Source organism: Lissotriton helveticus, chromosome 1_1 (genome assembly GCF_964261635.1).
Source record: "Lissotriton helveticus chromosome 1_1, aLisHel1.1, whole genome shotgun sequence".
Taxonomy (NCBI): Eukaryota; Metazoa; Chordata; class Amphibia; order Caudata; family Salamandridae; genus Lissotriton; species Lissotriton helveticus.
The window spans coordinates 1,851,074,644-1,851,101,052 of record NC_136057.1 but is presented as its reverse complement, the minus strand read 5'-3'; the positions used below and the strand labels follow the sequence as shown (position 1 = coordinate 1,851,101,052).

Genomic DNA, 26,409 nt, shown 5'->3' with positions numbered 1-26,409 from the left:
AGCAGTAACATTATGGCCACCAGTTTCTTTCTAATAGACCGCAGCGGTATGTCGAGGCGAAGTAAACACAGCCGTGGAGTGCATGACAACATGCAGGACACCGTCCAACCCAAGTGACTTGTTACTGTTTCCCAATATTGCTGCACCTTCCCACAGCACCACGCAAAATGTGCAAAGTCTGCCTGATCTGTCCCGCAACGTTTGCATCTAGCATCTTCCCTCAACTTATACCTATTTAATTTGGCTGGAGTATGGTATATTTGATGTATATATTTATAATGGATGAGACGAAGATTACCATTAGGAGTTAAAAATGTGATCAGTGTGCAGCAGGCTGTCCAGTCTTCCTCCGTCAGGGGGTCATCCAGCAGGGTGGACCAGCTGCCACGAGCCTTTATCGTATCTGCATCAATCTCAGACTGAACTTGCTTGTATAGCTGTGATATTATATGTGCGTGAGTGGTTGATGTCATCAACGTTTGTAGTGATTGCAAAGTAGGGGTTTCATCAGGAAAGGAAGGGTAGAGTGCCCGGGCAGCAGCTTTCAGTCTGTGATATAGGAATCTGAAAAGCAGCGACTGATTGTTGATGTATGACAGGTCATCTGGTGTAATAAACGTGCCATTCGGATATAAGTCACCTAGCTTGGAAATGCCTACTTGTTCTAATAGAAAGATGGTTTTTTTTTCCAGCGTAACCGATAATCCAGGATGGTGTGTCAGTGGGAAGCTGGGGGCATATATCAGGGTATTTTGTGCTAGTTGACTAATCCGCTGCCATGCCTGAGAAGTAGTGCGCACCGTGTTTATCTCACGTGAAGTAAGGTGGGGCCGGTTATGAATGAGTATGCTAGTTAATGGTATAGGGTTGGCGTCACCGTCCTGCACTGCAAGATGTGGCAAGTACTGCACCGGATGGTACCAGTAGTACGCAAAGTGCGCCTGTGCACATAGGTAATAGAGATAAGCATCAGGCACAGCGAATATCTTGGCTGTCGTTGATCTCCCTCCCGCAACCTCTGGTGCAACGCCTGCAGCCTCTTTGCCAAAAGAAGAATCTCCATAGAAAAGCATTGGGCGCCCAACGCTGATTTTGCTGCCGGCAGCCCCTGTGCCGCTGGTGGTGTATGTTTGGTGCTACTCTGTGCTCCCCCCGTGTACTGGTGCTAACCACCAGAGCTTGGTCTGTGCAACCGATTTACCTGCCTGCAAGCAGTGTAGCTCCAAGCACCCCAAGTCTCCATTGAAAAGCATTGGGCCGAACTCAGACTTTGACTTCTGCACCCGGCCGTCCCTATTCCGCTGGTGGTGTAGTTTTAATACTCACCTGACCCTTGCCCCTTGCTGACTTTTAATTCAGAAGACTAGGACTGTAAGTGCCTTACTTACCTGTGATATTGATTTCTCCATAGGATAACATTGAACTGTGCTGAAATCTTTATTATTGTTGGGCCCTGTACACTTTAGGGAAGCTCCTGGACTCTATGCACAGCTAACCTAGTGGTATACCATATACAGAGCAAGTTTCCTACACCATATACTTGCTTCAGCACAAATTCAATTCTTCCTTCAGCCGTTTCTTGCATAGTTTTATGCATGTCCACATCTGATGGCAATGTCTGGCCATAACAGCCAGCACAATACATGAGATTAGCAAAAGGACAGGTCTATGTTAGATTTTCCTTTCTCAATGTTTCTTAAATTTGCCTTCTTTGACAGATGCTATTGCTGCAATAACAGAAGGAGTTCTGCTGCTCATCTCCGCTGTCACTGATGTACGCCATGGGGGAAATAGAGAAAACACAGTCTTCTGAGATGTTTTGAATGCAATGTTGAAATGTTTAATAGCAGTTGGATTGGAATGGTTTCATCGACATCTGCTTCAAAGATTCTGTACTTTACGACTCACGAATGGTGCCCATCCTCTTCAACATCTACACTTACCAAAATTATGCAATACAAACATTTAGGATTTCGCATATAGTCAAGTCAAGTCAAGTCAAATAATTTATATTGCGCGCTACATACCCAGAGGGTCTCAAGGCGCTTGAGGAAGGGTGGGGAATTACTTGTCGAATATCCAAGTTTTAAGTTGCTTTCTGAATGCTAGGTGGTTCTGAGTGAGGCGAAGGTGAATGGGGAGTGAGTTCCAGGTTTTAGCTGCCAGGTAGGAGAAGGATTTTCCTCCCATGGTGGTTTTGTTGATGCGGGGTACGGCAGCAAGGGCTTGGTTGGAGGAGCGTAGCTGGAGGGAGGGGGTGTAGAAGGAAAGTCGTGTGTTGAGGCATTCGGGTCCGAGTTCGTAAAGTGCTTTGTGTGCGTGGGTTAAGAGGCGGAATGTTATTCTCTTATTGACGGGGAGCCAGTGGAGGTTTTTCAGGTGACTAGAAATGTGGTCTTTACGCGGGATGTCTAGTATGAGTCTGGCTGAAGCGTTCTGGATGCGTTGGAGTTTTTTCTGAAGTTTTGCGGTGGTACCGGCGTATAGGGTGTTACCGTAGTCCAGTCGGCTCGTGACCAGTGCGTGGGTGACCGTTTTTCTAGTTTCGGTGGGGATCCAGCGAAATGTTTTTTTGAGCATGCGAAGAATGTTGAAGCATGATGATGAAACGGCGTTGACTTGTCTGTTCATCGAGAGTGAGGAGTCCAGGATGATGCCCAGGTTCCGTGCGTGGTCCGTCGGGATGGGTGCTTTTCCAAGGGCCTCTGGTCACCAAGAGTCATCCCAGGCGGAAGGGGAGGTGCCTAAGATAAGGACTTCTGTTTTGTCTGAGTTCAGTTTCAGACGGCTGTGTTTCATCCACTCGGCTACTTCTTTCATTCCTTCATGTAGGTTGGTTTTGGCGGTGTTCGGGTCTTTGGTGAGTGAGAGGATCAGTTGAGTGTCATCAGCGTAGGAGATGATGTTGAGGTTGTGTTGGCGTGCGATGGTCGCGAGGGGGCTCATGTATACGTTGAAGAGAGTGGGGCTGAGTGAAGATCCTTGTGGTACGCCGCAAATGACTTCAGTGGCTTCTGACTTGAATGGTGGAAGGCGGACTCTCTGAGTTCTTCCTGTAAGGAACGAGGTGATCCAATCCAGTGCTTTTCCTTGGATTCCGATGTTTCTGAGGCGTTGTAGGAGGGTGTTATGACAGACTGTATCGAAGGCTGCGGAGAGGTCAAGGAGGATGAGGGCGACTGTGTCTCCATTGTCCAGTAGGGTTCGAATGTCGTCTGTTGCTGCGATGAGTGCGGTCTCAGTGCTGTGTTTTGCTCGGAAGCCGGACTGTGAGGAGTCGAGGGATTTGTTGGTTTCGAGGAAGGCGGCGAGCTGGCTGTTGACGGCTTTCTCGATGACTTTGGCCGGGAATGGTAGGAGCGAGATGGGGCGGTAGTTTTTGAGTTCGGTGGGGTCAGCTGTGGGTTTTTTCAGAAGGGCGCTGAGTTCGGCGTGTTTCCAGCTTTCCGGGAAGGTGGCAGAGTTGAGGGAGCAGTTGATGACGTCTCGGAGGTGTGGTGCTATGATGGAGTCAGCTTTGTTGAAGATATGGTGAGGGCATGGGTCTGTGGGGGATCCTGAGTGGATGGAGTTCATCAGGCGGATGGTGTCCTCAGTGGAGATTGGGTTCCAATCAGTAAGGATGTTCAAGGGGGTGAGGGTACGGCAGAAGGTTGGGTGGGTTGGTCTCCGTGTTGGTTGTCGAAGCTGTTGTGGATGTCTGCGATTTTGTTGTGGAAGAACGAGGCAAGGGAGTCGCAGAGGGTTTGAGAGGGAGTGATGTCGTTGGAGTTGGCTGAGGGGTTGGTAAATTCTTTGACGATGTTGAATAATTCCTTGCTGTTGTGGGCGTTGTTGTCTAGACGGTCTTTAAGTGCAGCTTTCTTGGCAGTCCGGATCAGTTGGTGGTGTGTGCGGGTGGCGTTTTTGAGGGCGTCCTTGGTGCTGGTGTTTGGGTCTTTTTTCCAGGCCTTCACAAGGGAGCGACAGAGTTTCTTGGATGTCTTAAGATCATCGTTGAACCAGGGAGCGTTTTTGCTGCCTAGTTTGATTTGACGTTTTTTCAAAGGTGCTAGGTTGTCGGCGCTATTGGTTAGCCATTGAGTGAGGTTAGTGGCTGCTTGGTTGGCGTTCGAAAAGTGGGCCGGGGGGTTTTGAAGAAGCGATGAGGTGATCAGGTCGATGGTGATTTTGTTCCAGTTTCTTCGCAAAGTGGGTTGAGGAAGGTTGTGGGTTGTGGTCTTTTTGTAGACAAAGTGAACACAGCTGTGGTCCGTCCAATGGAGAACTGTGGTGTGACTGAAGGATATATGTTTGCTGGAGGTGAAGATGGGGTCGAGTGTGTGGCCTGTGTAGTGAGTGGGGGTGTTAACAAGTTGTTTGAGTCCGAGGTTGGCCAGATTGTCCAGAAGGGTGGTGGCGTTACTGTCGTTGCTCTTTTCCAGGTGAAAATTGAGGTCTCCCAGTAGTATGTAGTCCTCGGAGGGGAGGGCGTGTGGGGTGATAAAGTCAGTGATGTCTTCACTGAATTGTGCACGGGGTCCTGGTGGCCTGTAGAGGAGGGTGCCTCGGAGTGTGGTCTTGGGGTCGGTGTGGATCTGGAAGTGAAGGTGTTCGGCGCTAGCGAGGTTGGCGTCTGCGCTGGTTGAGATGCGGATGGAATTCTTATGGACGATTGCGATGCCTCCTCCTGTTTGCTTGGTGCGGTCCTTACGGATGATCTTGTAGCCTTCCGGGATGGCAATGGTGATGTCTGGGGCTGAGGATGCGTTCATCCATGTTTCTGTTGGGAAGGCGACGTCCGGAGAGATGGTGTCTAGTAGATTCCAAAGGTCGATGGCGTGTCTGTGGACCGAGCGGGTGTTGAGCAGGATGCATTTTAGGTGGTTGGGGTCAGATCTCTGTTTGGTGTTCGTGGATGAGGAGTTGGTCTTGGTGCCGTCATACTTGCAGGAGATGCATGTGAAGGGTCCATGGGTGTGTCCAGGAGCGGCTTGGGCGCAGTTGGGGAGTCGGCCGGGGTTAAGGGCTAAGAGGGTGGAGGCGTCGTAAGTAATGCGGGTGAGGTTGGTGGTACGGGGGCCAGGGGGTCTGGCGCTGGGCGCGGGCTTGGCGGGGACGGGCGCAGACGGGCTTACCTTTGGCGCACCTTCGGCGCGGCCGCAGCGCGTGGACGCTGCGCGTTGGGACATCTGTCTTAAATGTAGAGTGAAGGGGGGCGGAGCGTGGGCGGGTCAGCTGGGAGGCGGGAGCGGGGAGGAGACAAGGGCCACGAGGACAACAAACAACCAAATGGCAGGAAACGAAACTGGGGCACAAAGACCAAAATGCTATTCAAAGCGCCAAAATTACACAGCAATGCAGCGCTATTAATTCAAATATTAATACAGGACACTTGGCTATGATGCGAGGCAGATAACGATACCAGGCGCTATGTTCGCGTTGCAGCGCTCTCAGAATGCAGGCGATGTCGCTGAGGCAGGCAATCCGATATAGCTGGAGGAGGGGTGCAGGCAGAGAAGGAGCTGAGGTAGGGAGCGTGTGGGAGCGACCTCCACGGAGCGAGTCCAGCAGGTCACAAGTTGGAAGTAGGAGGAGAGAGCTTCCTCTACCAGTGGGTGGGCGGGTCAGCTGGGAGGCGGGAGCAGGGAGGAGACAAGGGCCACGAGGACAACAAACAACCAAATGGCAGGAAACGAAACTGGGGCACAAAGACCAAAATGCTATTCAAAGCGCCGAAATTACACAGCAGTGCAGCGCTATTAATTCAAATATTAATACAGGACACTTGGCTATAATGCGAGGCAGATAACGATACCAGGCGCTATGTTCGCGTTGCAGCGCCCCCAGAATGCAGGCGATGTCGCTGAGGCAGGCAATCCGATATAGCTGGAGGAGGGGTGCAGGCAGAGAAGGGGCTGAGGTAGGGAGAGTGTGGGAGCGACCTCCACGGAGCGAGTCCAGCAGGTCACAAGTTGGAAGTAGGAGGAGAGAGCTTCCTCTACCAGTGGGTGGGCGGGTCAGCTGGGAGGCGGGAGCGGGGAGGAGACAAGGGCCACGAGGACAACAAACAACCAAATGGCAGGAAACGAAACTGGGGCACAAAGACCAAAATGCTATTCAAAGCGCCAAAATTACACAGCAGTGCAGCGCTATTAATTCAAATATTAATACAGGACACTTGGCTATAATGCGAGGCAGATAACGATACCAGGCGCTATATTCGCGTTGCAGCGCTCTCAGAATGCAGGCGATGTCGCTGAGGCAGGCAATCCGATATAGCTGGAGGAGGGGTGCAGGCAGAGAAGGGGCTGAGGTAGGGAGCGTGTGGGAGCGACCTCCACGGAGCGAGTCCAGCAGGTCACAAGTTGGAAGTAGGAGGAGAGAGCTTCCTCTACCAGTGGGTGGGCGGGTCAGCTGGGAGGCGGGAGCGGGGAGGAGACAAGGGCCACGAGGACAACAAACAACCAAATGGCAGGAAACGAAACTGGGGCACAAAGACCAAAATGCTATTCAAAGCGCCGAAATTACACAGCAGTGCAGCGCTATTAATTATATACACTGTCAACACCCAAATAGAGTTCAGGAAGCTGCAGCTGACACCAAGAAATTGTGAGTAATGGCTTTACAGTCTTGTAGAAGAGACTGTGGGCGATTACATCACTTCGAAAGTACCATTACTGCTGTAGGAAGCCAGCGCTGTATATACTATACCCAAGTAAAGCATAGAGTGCACAGAGTCCAGAGGTGTAACAGAGGCTAAAGTTGCTAACTACTGGCAGACACTTGACAAGGCACGACAAACCACATTGATATAACACATTCTCGACTTAAGCATATCGTGTAGTGGGTGTCTTGTGGCACAATCGATTCCCTGGACTGTTTCAATAATGATGTTCATTTGAATATAAAAGCCTTGAGAAAGCCCCAGGCTAACTGGCCAATAAGGGAGCAAAACACGTGTTGGCTGCTTTGGAAATTGATATTCTGTGAAACATGTCATACATGATGAACGATGGCGAATAATGAAAAGCAAGTTAATATACAAGTAGCATCGCCCATATTCTTTATAGTGAAAAAACTTGAACAAAGAAACAAGAAAAAATCTCAAATCTACAGGACGACACTCACTCTTTTTCACAATCCCTTAAATATTGAGGCATGGAAGGTCCAAACCTTCGACACAAAACGTAAGAGGCATTGGTTGCCAGGGGGAGAGACTTGGACCTTGCATGTGGAAACTACGCTAAAGTAGATAATGCCTTCCTCTCTTTTAGTGGTAGAGTGGTTGAGCAGTCAGTCTCATCAGAAGGGTAGTGTTAAGCCAATTGTTTGTATAAAAAGTTTTTTTGTTAAGATTCACTTAGTAGCAGGTCAATTGAACTCTTCATACAATGTTACTTTCAGTAAAACAGTGAAAGCTGGATTGGAAGGAACATTTAGATTACTTTTTGCGGTTGAGAAAACTGTAAAAAAAATGCATGTACTTTTCGATTACAGTTCTGCTTTGGTATAATACACAGTTTACACAACATAAGCCACTCGAAGCAGGTTAACTCTTGTGCAAGCGAATGATTATTGATTGTGCAGTACAAGACAGTTCAACGCTTAGAAGAATTTTTAGAGGAAAAACTCCACCATACAGTTCTATGGGAAAAACGCTGTATTAATTTACAGGTGAGTAAATAGTTTTGGGATTGGAGTTTTGGGGGGTAGAAGCAAGGTTTCTCAAGGTTGAGGTTGGTACTCAAGGGGCACCGCCAGAGGCATTAGGGCGGCAGGTAGCAGGGTGCTAATATTAGCCAATGAGGCTAGGGGGCACCTTGGTTGAGGACTGCTAATGGGCAGGCCACTAGGTCTCATGAGTCAAGCACCAAGGGTTAATATCAGGCCAAAAGGGGTCCCAGGTTAGCACCAAGCCCACACCACCAGAGACGCAGGGGCGAGCGGCCAGGTGCAGAGTGCTTAGGAGGTGTCTGGAGCCCAATGCAATTCAATGGAAGTTGTCGTTGCGAAAAAGGACTAAGGCTAGAGTCAGAAGTCTGGATGAAGGGAACAAACGACTGGATGATGAAGTTGAAAAGTTGCTGGACACCATTAGACAGGCACCTCAGGTCACAGGCACTGTGGATGCAGGGGTGTGGGGTTCTTCTCACCCGTTCTGGTTGGGAGGACCCTTCGAACTGAGGTTGCAGGCGTCGAGGTGAAGGTCAGTGGAGGTCGCCCAAGGCTGGCACTCAGGTCAGGATCACCAAGGGGACCTGGGGTTTTGGCCCACTTGAATTCAAACCGTGGGCGTCGGGTGTAGAGTCCTGAGGACTTGCGGATCCTGTCGGATCTGGAGTCTTTGGCTTGGGTTGGTATTAGACAAATCCGGTGTCCACAGTAGATGGGAGTTCCCTGTGAAGGCAGGGCAGGTCTCCGGTATTATTGGAGTCTGCCAGCTGCAGGACATGCCAAGTTTAACTCACAGGAGTTCAGGGCAGGAGACAGGCCAATGGGGCTGAGGCCAAAGCAGTTGTCGTCGTCTTCTTCCGCAGCATGGTGACTCGGTCCAGGTCTCATTGAATCTTAAGAGGCAAAGTTCAGGGAGTCCCTAAATACTAGATTTAGGGGCGTTACAGAGGTGTGCAGGTTGGGAACAACTTCCTTGGGGTGTCTACACCCACTAGTATGCCACCCTCCAGGGGGAGGGGGTCCCCCCTCTTCAAAAGAGGGGGACTGAGATGTGTGCTTCACCTCACCTCCCTACCAGAGGGATGGGTTGGCAAAGATGAGCACACCTCCCTTCCTAGCTAGGATTTCCAGACAAAATGGGGGTCAGAACCGGTGGGGGTCAGTTGCTGATAGCAGCAAAAGACGCGGGGTTAGCTAACAAAGGCAGCAGGACTCTGCCCATCCTGGGGTAAAAAGCATGACACCTCTGCCCAGGACGTGCTTCATTCTCGGACCAAGAGAGCGGAGGGTCACTACCCAGTGGTCCAGAAACCTGTCTAGGTGTGGCAGATTGCTGGGAGCCAGTCAGGAACAACACCAAAATGGTAGTTTTTCAGGAGGTATCTTTAAATAAATCTGACACTAGCATCAGTGTGGGTTTAATGTGCTATGAAGTTTGATACCAAACTTTCCAGACTTCAGTATAACCATCATGGAGCTGTGGAGTTCATGTTGACAAACTACCAGCCCATAAACCCAAAATGGTTTCACTGCACTTACAATGTCTGTGAATGGCAAAGACACTGTAGGAGCATAGTGAACATGCAGCTATGCTCTCACCTGTGATAAGGTGCACCCTGCTTTCAGGGCTTTAAGGTCTGCAAGAGGGGTGACTTACCCATGACGCATGCAGTGTGGGTGGTCATGGCACAAAGGGGTGTGTGTCATGTGGAGTCTTTAGTTTGGTCTGCACCAAAACACCCAGTCTGCAATGGGGGTGCTACGGTGAGGGGTCTCCAAGTGTGGCATAATTCATGCTGCAGCACTCAGAGGCCCTCTTTGGTCACAAGGCGCTTGGTACCAGAGGTTCTTCTATAGGGGACTTACATGTGGCCCAGAGGTGCGCCAATTGTGAGTACAAAGGTACAGTTTTGGGAATGAACACCGGTGCTGGGGCCTGGTTAGCAGGATCCCAGCACACACTGTGTCAAGTTGGCATCCGGTATCTGGCAAAAAGTTAGGGGTAACCATGCAAAAAGGGGCACTTTCCTACAACTGCCATATAGTTTTAAAAAACAAAGAAAACTACCAAAATATGGCTCAAGACTTTTTAGCCTTTTTGGCAAATGGGATTTGTAATTTACATCATTTTTTGCTATGGAATGGTAAGTAGTGTTAGAATACAAGTTTTCTGCATATATACTGCATATTTAATCAAGCATGGTGTTATGGATATGATCGCTAGAGACAGAAAAAGTTATTGGACTATGAGGCAGAGAGGCCAGTATAGGCACTGAAGCCTGCAAAACCATCTAAAATACAGGTGCTGTTGCTGAAGGAAATCTGCTGGTGTGGGCCCACATAAGGAAGAGTAAGTATGAGCTTCGAACATGCTCCGATTTTGTGTTATATATGAATGCTAAGAGCAATGCCACCAGCACGGGTAAAAGAAAGGTAGAATGTTCAGGTTAAACTGGTTAGACAAAATAGCTAGAGGAAGAGAAGTTTGGCAAAACAGTGTAATAGCAGCGGTTAGTCCTGGATACATATTACGAGGTTCAGCCATGCACTCACTACGGTCTCTGGCAACAAAAGAGTAATGAACAACGCTTCTTGTTTCACTCATGATGGCTCAAAATCTTTTCTACAGTGGCAATTAATTAATCTTGTTTATATTTCCTCAAACGTTTGATTCCACATTTTATTATGAAACCTGTCCGCTCCAATTCGAACAAGGAATAGGGCAGGCAGGGGCTACTGGGCTTCATAGGTGGGGGTTGAGGTATTTTGCCACCTGTGTCCTGAGTATGTTTAACTATGCTCTGCAAACTGGGCCACGTACAACCCTTTCAGCAATTGACTCTTAGGGTAGCGAAGGTGAGCAGTCACAGTTTTCTCGGGAGGTAGTGTGGGTGCAAGTGCTAATACCTCAACAGCGAGCCAACAGATACAATAATGTGTAGCCCAGTGTTTAAATATAATGGAAAAAAGTACTTTAAGCTCAGCAAAAGTAAATACTGTACAATCGGATGGATATATTATTCATGGTTCTCATGAGCTGTGATTTAACAATGAGGCATTACACATTCCCTTCCTTTAAGGTAATTGTACTCCCTCCTGCTATGGTGGTGATCTCACTATTACTGTTCCCACTATGCTTTATGTATAGGGAAGGATTAGGCTCAGTTGCAGATAGCTCAAAAGTATTTCACAAATGAACCAATACAGTTCAATGTCGATTTTCGATTCTTTTGCAAAAAGACTCAAGCATACAGCAGACTCGCCCTGTGCTTCCATCTCCTGCCCCCAGGGGCAGGCTAAGCCCCACAATTTACCTGCTGGTTGTTTGTGTCAGTCTGGGATGTGAGGCAGTTGCCGGCTGAAGTCCCACCCTCATGGCATTGACTCTTCTATCTCAGGATATCGCAATGGCGGACTAGCTTTTGATGGTCTTTATGGGATGGAATCTGGAAAGAAGGACTGCGTTGCAGCACCAGACTTCAGTTGCGGAGCCCACCTCATCCGGGTTGGCGGTAGACCAACACTCAGCTGTGAAAGTTACAGCCCCCAGGTTCACAGTCTCCCAGTGAGGTCTTTGAGGCAGTTGTGGCCTCTAGGCTGACCAGTGCTTCCTGCTTTTGTGGCATCTCAATCTTCTTCTTGTTGGCAAAAGCAGAACCAATCTTTCAAGTTTGTAGCAGGGAGCCTAGTGACAACACATGATTATGAGCTCTGGTGCAGTCTTGTTACAAATCACTCAGGAAAAGCACAGCAACATCAGGGGACAACTTCACAGCACAGATCAATCCTGGGTCACCTTCTTGCGATCATCAACTTCTTTTGGGGACTCTCCACACAGGAACCTGTTGGGCTGCTCCCATGCTTGACAACCTCTCCTCCTGTTAAGCCTTGTACACTCCTTCCCTCGCTCAGAAGGCAGGTTGTTGGTCTCCAAGCATATCCTCAACTCTTCCAGCAGAATTGGTATCTGTAAATTATATCCCCTCAACTCTGGGAGTCTGGCCGGCAGGTAAACACCTGCCTTGGTTGAAGAGCAGCTCTTTGTGTAGTCTGTGGACAACTGTATTCATTGGTCAAAAAGAACTTGGTATGGGAACATAGTGGGGTGCTTTGGATCCCACTTTTATACACATTTTCCAGAGACGGGCTGTGAATCCACTATCCAAGGCTTAAAATATGGTTTGGGATGGTTCACTTGCACATTTGATTTCTAGACTGTTGTCCAGACACAACAAAGTGAGGACTCTCAAAACAGGCAGTAATGGGGTCGGCTCCCAGCAGGAATATCCAAAACACAGGGACAATGAAGTACAAGATCTCTACAACTGGCTACCACCAGCCTTCCTGAAGCAGTGCCTAGAAACTTCATCACCTTGAACACTAGAAACGGCAGTTCAGCTCTTCACTCACTACCAAGTGACAGTTCTCAGAAATAACTAATCATCAGTTCTTTAGTAACAAGGACTTAATGGAAAGTTGGAAGGGAATCATTTCTCCATCCTCTTCACTTCAGTTCACACTCTGGCGACAAATATACAGGCAACACCCTTCCACTGCCTGAGGAACAAGTCCTCATCCTCCATTATGTGCCATGCCAAATAAGAGGCATCCAAAATTGGCCTACTGACCCCAGTACTCAGACTCACAACACACAGGGTCCTACTACCATACATGTGCTACACATGCACCGCATGCACACACACACACACACACACACACACACACACTTGACACGCACTCAGGATGTCAGCACTAGTTTCAGGGTTTCACCTCACAGGGGAACTCTACATGAGTGGGGTCAGTAGACTGCACTCACACCGACACATGAAAAAGGTCTACAAATTAAAAACAAAAACACAGTAAGTTGCCACCACCGCTTAATGTGATACAGCCAGAATATGGACAAGCAGCCCACTGCTTACTATGAGGGCATGCTTTGTACACCTGTCCTTGTGACAGGAAAGGTCCTACACCTCCCATTGTCAGAGAAAGGTCTAGGACTCCATGCATATTACACTATGCTGATACCAGGGCCAACATAAAAGGCAGGATACCAATTTCACATGCAGCTGAGTACTCAGGTAAGGGTTTATGCCGGTTTACATAGCAGAAGACATACCCTTCCCAACACCTTCTTTTAGAAATGCAGACTCATTTCAGTCGCAAATTAGTACATAGTTAAAGTGCCTAATGCATTTAGCACTTCTGAAGGAGTGCTTAAAGACCAAATAAGGCAGAATAGGTGTCCACCAGACATATCATAAACCAGTTAGAAGGAGGGTCCAAGGGAAAGTTTAAAGACCACTCACAGTCACGTTCCCCAAACAAACTGTATATTGCCTCAAAAGTAACAGTGGGTCTATCTGTACTATCTGCTGCACAGTGTCTAAGTCACAACTCAAATAGCAAAGAGGTAAGCTACCAAAGTAAAATAAGTAATACAGGATACCTCAACAATTGTGAAAAAGTATCCATCAGTTGTCGATCGGTTCCGCCCTTATCATCATCTGGGCCTCCTCACACCGAGGGAAATCCTATAACCACTTAGGATCTAAACAGTGGACACCCTGGTGTGTTTAAGGGTATAAGGCTAGTAACCTGACCTTTAAGAACTAAGTAGTAGTAATTTGTTCAATCTACTACATCCCTGCACAGATTTTTTAACTTTGGAAACATAGGTGATACCGAATAAAGTTTTTCTCCCCTAGTTCGCCAATTTTATATTCCCTCACGTTTTTGCACACCTCTTTTTGTTCATTTACACGCACTGCTTTCTCAGTTGTCAGGTCAGGTTACTAGCCTTATACCCTTCAAAAACACACCAGGGTATCCACTGTTTAGATCCTAAGTGGTTATAGGATTTCCCTCCTCGGTGTGAGGAGGCCCAGATTATGATAAGGGCGGAACCGATCGACAACTGATGGGTACTTTTTCACAATTGTTGAGGTATCCTGTATTACTTATTTTACTATGGTAGCTTACCTCTATGCTATTTGAGTTGGAACTTAGACACTGTGCAGCAGAGAGTACAGATAGACCCACAGTTACTTTTTGAGGCAATGTCCACCAAACATATTCAGGACTCTTATGTACTCAGAACAAAAAAAAAAATCTTAGCCTGTCACTGTACTGTGAAGTGACCCTGCTGACAAGTAGTGCTATCCAACACTCCCCAATTTAACTGTTGAGGCATTAAGCATCTGGTGAATTTGAATTTCTTCACAGCTTTCAAATTGCACGCCATCAGGCCACTGCAGAGATTCTGGAATTCTGAGATCAAGACAATTTTTGAGTTAATCTGTTCCAGATGAAATGATGCAGCCCGATCTTCCGCTTCCATGGCCTCAATGTGCTATCTGCACGTGCACCTTTAACATACTCTTTTGTCTCAATGGTCTTGATGTGTTCTTCACACCTGCATGTTTAACATAGTGTTTGCACGTGCACCTTTTTATTTTCAAAGTATGTTTATTGAGTTTCAAAACAGAAGAAACAGGCAGGGCATAGCAATAGACAATCAGCAGGCAAAATAGGCAAGCGAGACAGACAAGCATGTCTTCTCTAATAAGCGTTAGGTGAGCAGGTTGATCATGCCCAGATGGAGAGGCGGTGCCTGGAGATCGAGAGAAGCCCCTAATCGGAGCAACAAGTGAAGAAGCCAGCCCTGAAAAACCCGCCCCCCCCCCCAACACCCAACTCTAACGCCCTCCCCCCGCCCCTACCAGTACGCCATTTTTCCATAGTGATCGTGTGGGCTATAGCTAGTCTAAGTGTGTCAAGGTGCCTCGGGTCGCATTTGGTCCACCATGCAGTCCGTGAGGCGTAGGATGCGAAGGTACTTTGGGCAGGTGATTTTGTGGAATTCCCTGGATAGCAGCGTCAGGAGCGGTTGCCAAGTAGTTCGGAATGAGTCAGACGTATGTGTGAGCGTGGCCTGGATTCGTTCCATGCCTAACGTGAACCACAGCTTGTGTAACCAGCCTGTGTGGGTGGGTGAGATAGTAGAGCCCCAGAGCGACAGGACGTGTTGTGACGCTGCCTGCATAGCGATGCCCATCTGTTTGCCGCGAGCTGATCTCAAGGGGAATGTAAGCGCATTGGGGAGCCCTAGGAGTGTTTAAGCTGGGAAGCGTGGGACCTCAGTGTCGAACGTGGAATCAATGTCGTCCAGGACAGCCTTCCAGTACTCCTGCAAGGCGGGACATTCCCACAGAAGGTGAGTCAGTGTGCCCCGGCCGCCACAGCCCCTCCAACACAGCGCGCTTCGGGTCGGGTTGCCTTGATTGAGTCTCGCTGGGGTAAGGTGCCAGTAGATAGCCAGTTTTATCGCCGATTCCCTAGCTTTGGTGTTGCGGGTTGTGTGGGCGACTCTGTAGTGTATGTGGTTCCATTCTATTGAGGAGAGAGTTCTACCGAGTTCGGCTTCCCATCGTCGCTGGCCAGCAGTTTAACAGGGTCGGCAGCAGGGGAGAGCATCCGATAAAGGTCTGAGATAAGGTGTTTATCTGATTCCTTGGACACAAGCCAGCGTTCGAACGGCGTCATTTGCCGGCCGACCAAAGGGGCAACGTCCGGCTGCAAGAGCCAGTGGCGAATTTGGAAATATCAAAATATGTGAGGTTTATCCACTCCATAGTCTCGCGAGATGTCGGCGAGAGGGAGAAACCCCTCCACATCAAAGAGGTGTCCAGCCGATCGGCAAGGTGTGTCACGCCATTGCAGGAAAGCTCGAGTGTCCGTGCCGGGCGGGAATGCGGGGTTATCAAAGAGAGGGGTAAGTGGGGATGGGAAGGTCGTGAGGCCCCTTTAGACCGCCACCATGTCCCAGGCTGCCATAGTGGTTCGAGTGATAGGGGAGCGGAGGAGGTAACGCGGTCTGTGCTGGCGAGCAAGAAACGGTATCTTCCACAAGGAGGTCTGAGCCAGTGCCCTATCCTGGAAGAGCCATCTCTTCTCTGATTCGGGTCGGTACCATTTCACTAGATATCGGATTTGCGAGGCCTGGAAATATTGCAACAGATTGGGGATCCCGAGGCCACCCTCGTCAACAGTCCTGTACGCCACTCGTTTATGTAGTCTGGCCCGTTTCTTCTCCCACACAAATTGGTGAATGTCGTGTTGGAGGTCAGCTAGCATTCCCGGTGGCGGTGATACCGGGAGGGTCTGAAAGATGTATAATATCTTGGGTAAGACCGACATCTTCACCGCCGCGATCCTGCCAAGTAGGGAGAGGGGCTGCTTTGACCAACGCGCGAGGTCGGTCCGGATCTGGGACGATAAAGTAGAGTAATTGTGATTGACCGTCGAGATCGTGGAGGAGGTCAGGGTGATCCCCAGGTATGGAAGTCGAGTGGTGGACCGCAGATTGCATCCGAAGGTAGGTGACGGGTTATTAGGAAGAGCATGGCTGCCTAGGGGTAGTATCAGGGATTTTCCCTGGTTAACCTTGAAACCTGACACCGCGCCAAAGTGCTCCAGCTCCGCCAGGAACGCCGGTATGGAGCTAGATGGGCGGTCCAGAGCGGCGATTATGTCGTCCGCGTACAATCCTACCGCGTGGGGTTCGTTGCCGAAAGACATACCCGTAATGTGAGGATTGTCGCGGATTTTCTGTGCTAGAGGTTCCACGTAGAGAGCAAATAAGAGGGGTGAGAGAGGGCAGCCTTGGCAGGTACCTCTCTGTATCTCGAAGGGGTCTGACTTGAGGCCACCCAGCCGGACACGAGCCAAGGGACGGTGATAGCAGCTCGCGATCCAGGCCTGAAACCGGTCGCCCAGGTGATAGCGCCGTAGCACAGCCCGTAGATAGGTCCAGTCGACACGGTCGAAAGCCTTCTCTGCATCGATGGCCAGTAGGGCAGAATCCGAGACCTGAAAATGAGCCTTGTCCACGAGGTGCAGGAGCCTTTTGGTGTTGTCGCTGCATTGGCGGTTCGGGACAAAGCCCGATTGGTCCGGTTCGAGGATGCCCGGGAGGCAGGGACCCAGACGAGCCGCAAGTACCCCCGTAAACAGCTTCAGATCCAGATTGAGTAGAGAGATGAGGCGGAACGCGGAGCAATGCGTCGGGGGTTTGCCCGGCTTAGGCAGGACCACTATGTCGGCTGCAAGCATATCGGGCGGAATGGAACTCGGGCCTTCAAAGGAATTAAACATCCTGGCGAGAATAGGCGCCAGAACATGGCCAAAGGACTTCTAAAAGCCCGACGAGAAGCCGTCAGGGCCCGGAGATTTAAGCGGGCGGAGGCGCGCGATGGCAGCGAGGATCTCGTCGGTGCGGATGGGGGCATCCAGGGCTTCCGTGCTCGCCGGGCATAATGGCGTGATGTCGGCAGATTGTAAATAGGCGTCAATGGCTGTCGGTGATGCCTTATCCGCGCTGTATAGAGAGGCGTAGAAGGAGCGAAAGGCTGAGGCAATCTGTGCGTCCTCAGTAATAGCATCGCCGGCGCTGTCCAGTAGTGTCGTAATTTTGGAGCGTTGGAGTTTGGCTTTCAAGGCGCTGGCCAGAAGTCGGCCGGTGCGGTTACCCCCCACGTAGTACATGTGACGGAGGCGAAGAGCAGCAAATTCTGCCCTGTCGGTGTCGAGGCTGGCCAATTGAGCCCGGGCAGCTTTAAGTTGGCGCCATATTCTCGGGGCACATGTGCGGCTGTGTACTCTCTCCAGCTCTGCAACCTTGTTAGAGAGGTCGTCCCTCTTTTCTTTACGAAGTTTGGCATCCGCGGCCGATATCGCTATCAGCTCCCCCCTAACGACAGCTTTCAAGGCCCCCCACAGGGATGACACCGACACATCAGGGGTGTCGTTGGTGGCCAGGTAATCTGATATGCATTTATGAAGCTGGCGGGCTACCGCCGGCTTCTGTAAGAGGGTTTCGTTAAGCCTCCACGACCCCGGAGTGCGTGGCGATTTGGGCACGCTGAGCGTCAGTTCCAATGCCTTATGGTCGGAGAGGGCTGCCGGGACAATCGACACTGTGGCGATGTGAGGAATGAGGCCCCATGAGCCCAGGAAGTGGTCTATGCGCGCATAAGTGTGGTGTACGTGTGAGTAAAATGTGTACTGCGTTGTGAGGGGGTGTGTATCCCTCCAAAGGTCCGAGATGTCTGTCATGCAGCCAAGTTATGCCCTTTTGCGAAAGTGCCCCGGTGTCTCCATAGCGGTGCCCCGATCTATCTTTGTCGGTATCCATGACGAGGTTGAGGTCCCCCCTAGGAGCATGTGGGTGTGAGGAGCTTGAAGCGTTTCTGAGATTGCGGACAGCAAGAAGGGTTCCTGACCTGTGTTGGGGGAGTAGATGGAGCCTATCGCGTATGTAGTGTTGCCTATTTGGAAAGTATGGGCTAGAAGGCGTCCTCTGATTTCCCCTATCTTGGCCCCTACCTTGCCCTTGAAGCGCCGTGATATAAGTATAGCCACCCCAGCTTTCTTTGATGGGAAAGAGGAGAAGTATTGCTGTGGGAAGGCGCGGGAGCGTAGCCGGTGCCAGTCTTTAGCTAAGAGGTGGGTTTCTTGCAACAGGCAGACGTCAGCTTCAGAGTTCTCTAAGTAAGAGATGATAGCCCTGCGCTTGATCGGGTTGTTGAGGCCCTTGACGTTAAGAGACAGGATTTTAAGTGTATCAGCCATTACTAAGGCACGTGGAGACAGACAGGCTTAGTAGTGCAAGACGCTGCGCGGTGGTGGAAAACGTAGGCAATCCCTGGTGTGCGTAAAGGTCCCATGGCGTACTGGTCCCCACCCACAGTACCCTCCCCCCCGAGGCCACCCTAGCCCCAACAGAGTGGACCTGCCCAACCCCCCTCAAGTTCTGAACCCCCTTCCCCCAATCCCCCGACCCCCCCCAGAACAACCCCCCCCAACAGAAACTGGTAAAAGTCTCGGGCCTAATCGTGCAGGGCACAGGTCCGTAGAAAGTCAATGAAGGGGGTACCATGGCTGCAGCCCAATCGGCGGCTCCCCGGCCCAATCCCCAGTTAAGTTATGTGCGAGTGAGAAAACACCCCCAAAAAGGTCAATGTTCTACAGATCGGGTGCCGTGTTATCTGCCACTTCCTGTACTGCCGCTTCACGTTCCTGGGCGACCGTGATCGGGTCCGGTTTCGGGATAGATCTCGGCATTGTCCTCCTGCGGACCGTCTGCCAGCTGTCTCTTGTAGGGCGAGATGGGTCGTCCTGCGACCGGGACGGAGAGGTGTCCCTGGAGGTTGAGCCTTCTGGCGCGTCGATCCCTAGTAGGGAACAGGTGTCACGGAGCGATCTGAGCTGATGAAGGGAGCCGTTCCATTTAAAGATCAGACGGAACGGGTGACCCCAGGAGTAGGGTATCCCGGCATCTCGCAGGAAGTTCGTCGCAGGCCGGAAAGATTTACGCTTTTGTAGGGTGATGTTAGAGAGATCTTGAAAAAGGGCTACAGGGACATCTCGAAATCTGATGGGTTGCGCTTTCCTGGCTTCTCTAAGGATGCGTTCCTTCAGAGGAAAGTCTGGGAGGAATGCCAGAATGTCCGGAGGTGGTGCAGGCGCTCTGCGTGCCATGCCTACCCTGTGAGCCCTGTCAATTCGGATTTCAAAGTCGCTCGGCTCACCCAGGATGTCCCTGAATAGGTCTTGGAGGTAGTTGGTCACATTGTCCTTCTCAGCTTTCAACGGATCGCCCCTGACCCGTATATTATTCCGCCTGGAGCGGTTCTCCAAGTCGTCGGAGTGCGATTGTAAATCCACCTGTTGATCCTGAAGTCGCAGGATTTCCTGCTGAAGTCTCTCCACCTCCCCGCTGCGGGATTGATCAGTGTCCTCCAGGGAGGCAACCCGCTCTCCCAGGCCATCAATGTCACGACGGAGTTCACGCTGCTCCCCTGCCAAGTCCTGTTTCAGAGTCTGAAAGTCCTCTCACAATGTGTTGAAGAGGGAGGCCAGGAAGGCTTTAGTGATTGGAGCGGAGTCGTCGTCCGGCGGCTGAGGGCTCGCGGGGGGCTTCGGGGACGACTGTGGTTGGGTCTTGTCCCCTTTCGACGCTGCTTTATGCATGAGTTCCACAACGTTCCTGGTACCTTTGCGATTAGAGTGCGTCATGATGTCCAGGACAGGGTGTGGGGTCCCGCCGATGGATGTCGTCGGGGGCTGTCGAGTGACTGCCCAGCCACGGAGGCGAGGTCGATCGAGAGGGGCAGCGGGCGTTGTAGAGCCGGCACGGGATCAATGCGAGGGGTCAGGTTCGGCGTCCCGGGAGGAGGGTCCGCAGGTCGTTCCAGGGGCGGCGGTCTGGAGTGAGAGTCCTTCGTGGGGAGCTGCAAAGGCGGCACTCGAGGTGCGTAGCGGCAAGGGAGGTCGCGATGGCAAAGGTGACCAGGTTATTCGGGCTGGGGCCAACGTGCTACGCCGAGGGAGGGTCGCCGCATGGCAGGATGTGCTTGGTGGAGGAAGAGCAACACGGGCCCAGGAAGAGCACCCAGGCGCCAGGCAGAAGAGCAGCGCCCAGGCATCAGCAGGAGGAAAGTCTCGCAATCTGGACGGCGGTGCAGGTGCTCCGGGCGCGGGGAGGTCCACAGACGGCCCCAGTAGCTGAGTGGGGGACCCCGGTGGATGGCAGGTGGCAGGCAACTGGTAGGAAGCTGGTGTCAATGGCTCCGGCGGGCGAGGGCCCGGTTCAGTGTCTAGCAAGTCTGTGTCTGCGCCCGCAGCAGCCGAGGGCCACCCAACAGGGAATGCAGGGACCGGGGGGGAAGATTGCTCGGTTGTCCAAATCGCAGGGCGCAGCTCACCTTGTGCCTCCCGTCCAAGAGGCCGTTACCAATGCGGGGAGATGCAGCTGGGAGGAGTCCCGCGCCGCCGGTGCTCTCCCTCCGCCGGCTGGCTAGGGGGTGGGGAGGCTCCGGGGCGCGCTCGGCGTCGGGCCGATGTCGCCTCGTGTGATGACCGCTGTGGCTGATGCGATGGGCAGCGATCTCTCCGGTTGCCCAGCAGGCCCACGCCGGGGCGTAGAGTGGCCGGAGGCCCCCGGCGGGGCCCGCAGTGATCGGAAGGACCGGGGCGGATAGGCCTCAGCACAGGTGGGTCCCCCCCGCTGGAGGTCGGAGGCGCGAGAGGGGTTCCGGTGAGTCGCGGGGGGCGGGCTACCGACGCCCCGTCCGGTGTAGGGCCCCGCGGGATCGGCGGGGCCGGTCCCGCACCACCGCCCGGTAGGCCCGCGCCGGGGCCTAAATTGTTCAAAGGGCCTCCGCCGGTGTGTCCAAGGCCTCGAGGGGGCGGAGCCGCCGACTCCGGCGCGTGTCCTCCGGAGGCAGCCGATGAGGTGGGGGAAGGCCAGTGGGGTGCGCGGGGCCGATGGCTAGTGCCCCGCGCGATGCAAGCTTCAGCAGGCCCGCCGAGAGGAGGCACGAGTGGTCGCTTGGTAGGCCCACGCCGGGGCCTGGAGTTGTCGGTTGGCTGCTGGCTGGGTACGTTACGTCCGGAGAAGGCTCTCCGTGGTCCGCTGCTCGCCTGTACGGCGCTCCGGCCAACGCCCGCAGCCGCCGAAGCGTGAATGTGTGGCAGAAGGGCTCTAACCTTCGTCGCCGGTACACAGGCGGCGGCGGAAGAAGCGGGGCACCAGCGGTCTTCAGCCCAGAGAGACCCGGCCGGAGACCCCCCAAGTGAGCAGGGTTGGCATGCGCTAGATTTGGGCAGGAGCTCAAGGGGGTGGCAGCCAGAGAAACGTGTGATAGGGGCACAGGGCCGGGGAGCCTCGCGATCCACGTCCTCTCAAGCCGCCATCTTGGCCACGCCCCCCACGTGCACCTTTTTAACATTTCTTTTACAGTCATCACAACTTAAATAAGAAACTTTGCTCATCATTTACTGAGCCAAAGTCTATAGTCCGATCTAATCTCTGCAGTTGCGATGCATCCAGGATGCCAAGGCATGGAACGTCGCATCATAAAATACCGTGATGGCACTGACTAACCACTTGTAAATATATTTTAAAAATGCATCAGCACTCGGCAGTAATAACACATCATAAGCAGGTGAAACCCTCACACTGTTCTCGAGTCTTTTAAAAGGGCTATGAGGATTATCATATGAATTCTGGTCCTTCAAATGTTTCATTGCAGTAGGACTACCTAACAAATCCACCCGAGTGCAGAAAACATAAAATCTATTTATTTCAACATGAGCTGACAAGATATGGGACTTCTATATTCGAGCGGTGTCACAAAGATATGCTTTAGTATCCCATGAACAGGAAAATTGAGAATTACAGCATGTGAATTCCTGGAGGGCTGCAAAATGTCAACAATTTATTTGCCTATATGAAAAACAAATTATTGCATTTGCCCATATAATCTACAAACCTACAACACAACAAGCAAGTGGAATAAGAGCTGAAATTTGGGTAAGGATGATTATTAGACAGATAATTCTGTAAAACATGTCTAAACAACAAAAGGACACAAATCCAAAACGAGAAAATCATAAATACAAGATTGGTGCAGAAAAAATGTTAAATGAAAAGAAACGATGTAGGAGGGAAATGTGCGAGAGGTTATTGAAATCTGAAAAGTTACCACTTTGGAGATTAGGTGTTTAATACTGCCTCTAGTGCAGACTCTTACTTGGCAAAACACACACAGACTAAACAAAGTGGAATGCAAGAATAAAAAATGAAGACACAACACAACTGGGATCAACACTGGTGGGTACAACAAATAACTTGGATAAAAGAAACTCTTTCATGTGGCAGTGCCCTTAGTACGAAATATACGGTTCATGTGATTGCAAAGCTTTAGTAAAAATAGCCCATCCCTCACTGGAGGATTCACTAGCATCATTCAATATTTCACTGTGGAAAATTCTCACATAGCCCCAGGTCATCATAGGCAAACTCCTTCGTTCTACAACTGCTCTCACCTGTTAGTCTTCATTTTTGGATTAAAAAAAGAGTCTGACTTCCAAGGCGTGCTGTAGTTTGGCAAAACTTGGACATTGGTATCAGCCTCCTTTAGTAGGTCATCAGAAGGTCGCACAGCATTAGCTCGTCTGGGAGCTGCAGATGGGCGCCCTACAAAAATTAAGTATGATGACGTGTGAATGCATTAACAAATCATCCGAGGGTTAATAAATCCTGAGCTTTTCATGGTGCCAAAACTGCACTTTTTTACCCCAACAAAATCTACACACATTTAAAACCTAAATGGTTGAGAGAAAAAAAAACAGGCAAAGGATATAAAGCAAGATAATAAAGGCAGAACTCCTATGAAAGAATGGGGTTAAAGTGAAGATCAAAGGAAAAATAACAAAACAGAAAAGTACTATGTACTAGCACCTGAATTAAAGCAGGTACACAAAAGCGAGATTCTCAACAGAATATAAAAAATATGTTTATGATTGTGCATTAAATAGAATTTCCTAGTCTCTAGCACCTAGCAACTAAATCAATTTTGTAATTTACTGCAGCATTGTGGAAAAAAGTAAACAAAGGTTAACTTCACATGGGCATAGTGCCCAGTTTGTCTTTCATTCAGCAACAGTGTTGTTTTGTTTGCTTTCATGGAGTATCACCATAAAAAAAAAGTAGTAGGAAACTAGACATGCCATGTAAAGCGATACAACTAAGGTGGACTCAAGGGCGAGGCACAGTGACTAAGGACTAAAGCTGTTTTTCTGCAAAGAAATTAGACACAGGGAAGGTCAGTAAAAGATGCAAGGAGAATAAGGAATTAAAAAAATTACTCAGTCTAGCATTCTAAGATTGTAGAAAGTTGAAGATTCATGTATTTAGTTAAACAACTGACCGGGTAACTTGTACATGAGATTGAATAAAAACTATAATAACTTCACCTACACAAAATAATAACACTGTATCTACTGTATCATTCACTAGAAAGCTTCTCTCCATTTTGGACATCATTACGCTGCACACGTATAAGAAAAAAAATCAATAAAAAATATTTTAAACCAAGAGAATGAGGAATGAGTCAGTGTTTTTGAAGCAGCGGTGAGGCATTATGATCGTAGACTGCATCAATGAGGCATTATGAAAGAGCATTAAGCTGGAGCCCTAGGAAAGGAACACTGCGACTCGCCTGCCCAATGCTATAGAAATAGTAATGAGGCACAGCGCTGTTTAGAAATGTGGACTCTATTTAACCTGATAATTATGGACATTAGTAGGCAACATATAAGAGCAGTATGACATAGAATATGGTACTATGACATTACTGACCTGTCAGGAATATGACTTTTGTTTCTCCTTTATTAAAGTGCCGCTTCAAATGACTGATCATTTCGGTCCTTCTGGAAACAGTGGTGGCACAGATAATGCAGTGGTAATGAGCGGTCATCTTTGAATTAGACTGAAACATAATTTTTGATACAAGATCACAATAAATCAGTAAATATTTCCACAGAGGCAGGAGGGTACAAAAACAATTCTTAAGGACCAAGCGCTGTCACACAATATTCAACCCTTCTGAGGTTAACTATTTACTTGCCCTTTTTTACAGTACCCAAATAATTCTTATCCATCCTCCACTGGTCAAAAACATGGAGGATCATCCCACAACAACTGTATACTCTGCTGGCTCAGAAGCCAGAAAACAAGCCCCAAAATCACCCACCAATCTGCCCCATGTCCCATTATTGCTCTAGAACTTGTATAGATGGACTACAACAAGATGCCCCTGCTAGTCTCCTTCACCCCCAGGGCTCCTTTGCAAGTCTACAAAACGTACTTCATTTTAAAGGCGGATGATAGCCATCCACTATGAAGCTCCTCTGAAGAAACATCCCACTTACATTTCCATGCCCAACCCCACCTCGCACTGCTCTGCACTCCCTCCTTGCTATCTCCTTCCCATTTATCTTTGCCACTGGTGCCACAATATGTTACTTCTGTGCCCTAAACCCTTTCGCTCTCCTATGTAAACAGACTTTAAAATTTCTCAGGGGTGTGGAATTTAAGTAAAATATCTACTTCTCCACAGAGGAAAACAAGTTACGTACCTGTAACTTTGGTTCCCCAGTATTGGTAACTTTCATAGATTCTCATGCTTTGTATCATTCCCCGTCGTCGATATGGGAGTCTAGGAAAACCAAAAATAGCATAGCAGTAGGTACAAAAGAGAAAGGAAAGGTCTAGGCCTCATTCCCTTTTGTAGCATATCCGCCTCTTTTTGTAAAAGAGACCAAACTAATCATCAGCCAATCAGAAGAGCCTCACCCCTTAGAACCCTCCTGAAGGAACCTCAGAGCCTCAGATTTTCGCAGCTGTTGTGTATTAGTAACCATATCTGCTGAAGGCTGAGCTTTCCTTGGAGAGGCGGGCGGGCGTATGGGAATCTATGACAGTTACCAATACTGGGGAACCAAAGTTACAGGTAAGTAACTTGTTTTCTTGCCCCAGTATTGGAACTTTCATAGATTCCCATGCTTTGTATCAGAGTAGCAAGCAGTAAGCAATACAGCACATTTTGTGGCATAAACATACATTGCAAAAGCCATCAGTATTCCAAAGATACAAAATGTGCAAACAAGTAAGGAGGGATAGAAAAGGAAAGCTCACCAATCAGTGGAAGAGGGTCCTCAGTACCGCTTGTCCCACAGCCGTGTCCTCTTGCATCAAGGAGACCAAGCAGTAATGTCTTGTAAAGGTGTGCACGCTGCTCCATGTTGCAGCACTGCAAATGTCTTTAATGTGCACTCCCGCAAAGAGTGCCGATGAAGAAGCCACAGATCTGGTGGAATGTGCTCTAATTCTGCTGGTTAGCGGCGTCCCCGCTGTTGAGTGGCAATAGAGAATGGGACTAGAGATCCATCTTGCAATACTTGTTTTGAAAGAGGCAGGCCCTTGCGAGGACCCCCAAAAGCAATGAAAAGTTGCGAGGATTTACGGAATTCCTTGGTGCGATCCAAATAAAATTTCAAGCACCTTTGCACGTCCAGAGAATGCAGTGACCTTTCCGCCGGTGTGGAAGGGTGAGGAAAGAAAGATTTAAGAATCACCGGCTCATTTAGATGAAAATCCGAAGGGACTTTAGGTATGAACCTTGGATTAGTCCGTAAGATTACTGTATTCCTCTTGAATTGGAGAAACGGCTCCTGAATTGTGAGAGCTTGTAACTCTCCAATGCGACTTGCAGAAGTGAGGGCAAGAAGGAGAGCTAACTTCCATGAAAGGTATTTCATATCCGTGCGATGAACAGGCTCAAAAGGGGTCTTCATGAGTTGTATGAGAACCAAGTTCAGATGCCAAGTTGGAGGCGGAGGCCTCACTGGAGGATAAACTCGAAACAATCCCTTGAGAAATTGTTAAATTATCCTTGAAGACCAGAGAGAAGGTCCAGATTGTGAACGTCTGTACCTAGAAATTTCCGCTAAATGAACCTTTATTGAAGAATGTGCCAGTCCAGTTTTAGCTAAGGACAAGAGATAAGGCAGAAGTTGATAGGGTTGAGACGTGAAGGGATCAACACCTTCTGCCCTGCACCAAAAGCAAAATCTTCTCCATTTCAAACGGTATGTTTTATTTGTAGAAGGAGCTCTAGCCTGGGAGAGAACCTGTCTTATTTCATTGGAGATGGGAAGATTCATGCATTCTCGCTGCTCAGGAGCCATGCTGTCAGGTGCAACAAAGCTGGATCCGGATGCCAAATCTGTCCCCCAGACATTGTGAGAAGGTCCGGAAGAATTTGCAAGGGAAGAGGAGGGGCCAGCGACAACAGATGGAGTCCCAAGAACCAGAACTGTCTCGGCCAGGCCGGAGCTATCAAG

At 49.8% G+C, this 26,409-nt stretch overlaps 1 protein-coding gene across 2 annotated transcripts in view; it reads right to left on the bottom strand.

The window, feature by feature from the left end:
* The window catches only part of TRMT1L (tRNA methyltransferase 1L), a 522,615-nt gene that overhangs the window by 334,396 nt on the left and 161,810 nt on the right, over positions 1–26,409 (bottom strand). For both annotated transcript variants that reach the window (XM_078641383.1, XM_078641388.1), the window contains exons 7-8: positions 23,864–23,993; positions 22,549–22,699 (exon numbers count right to left, since the gene is read on the bottom strand). In XM_078641383.1, the coding sequence (XP_078497509.1) occupies positions 22,549–22,699; positions 23,864–23,993 (281 nt within the window). The remainder of the gene's footprint in view (positions 1–22,548; positions 22,700–23,863; positions 23,994–26,409) is intronic.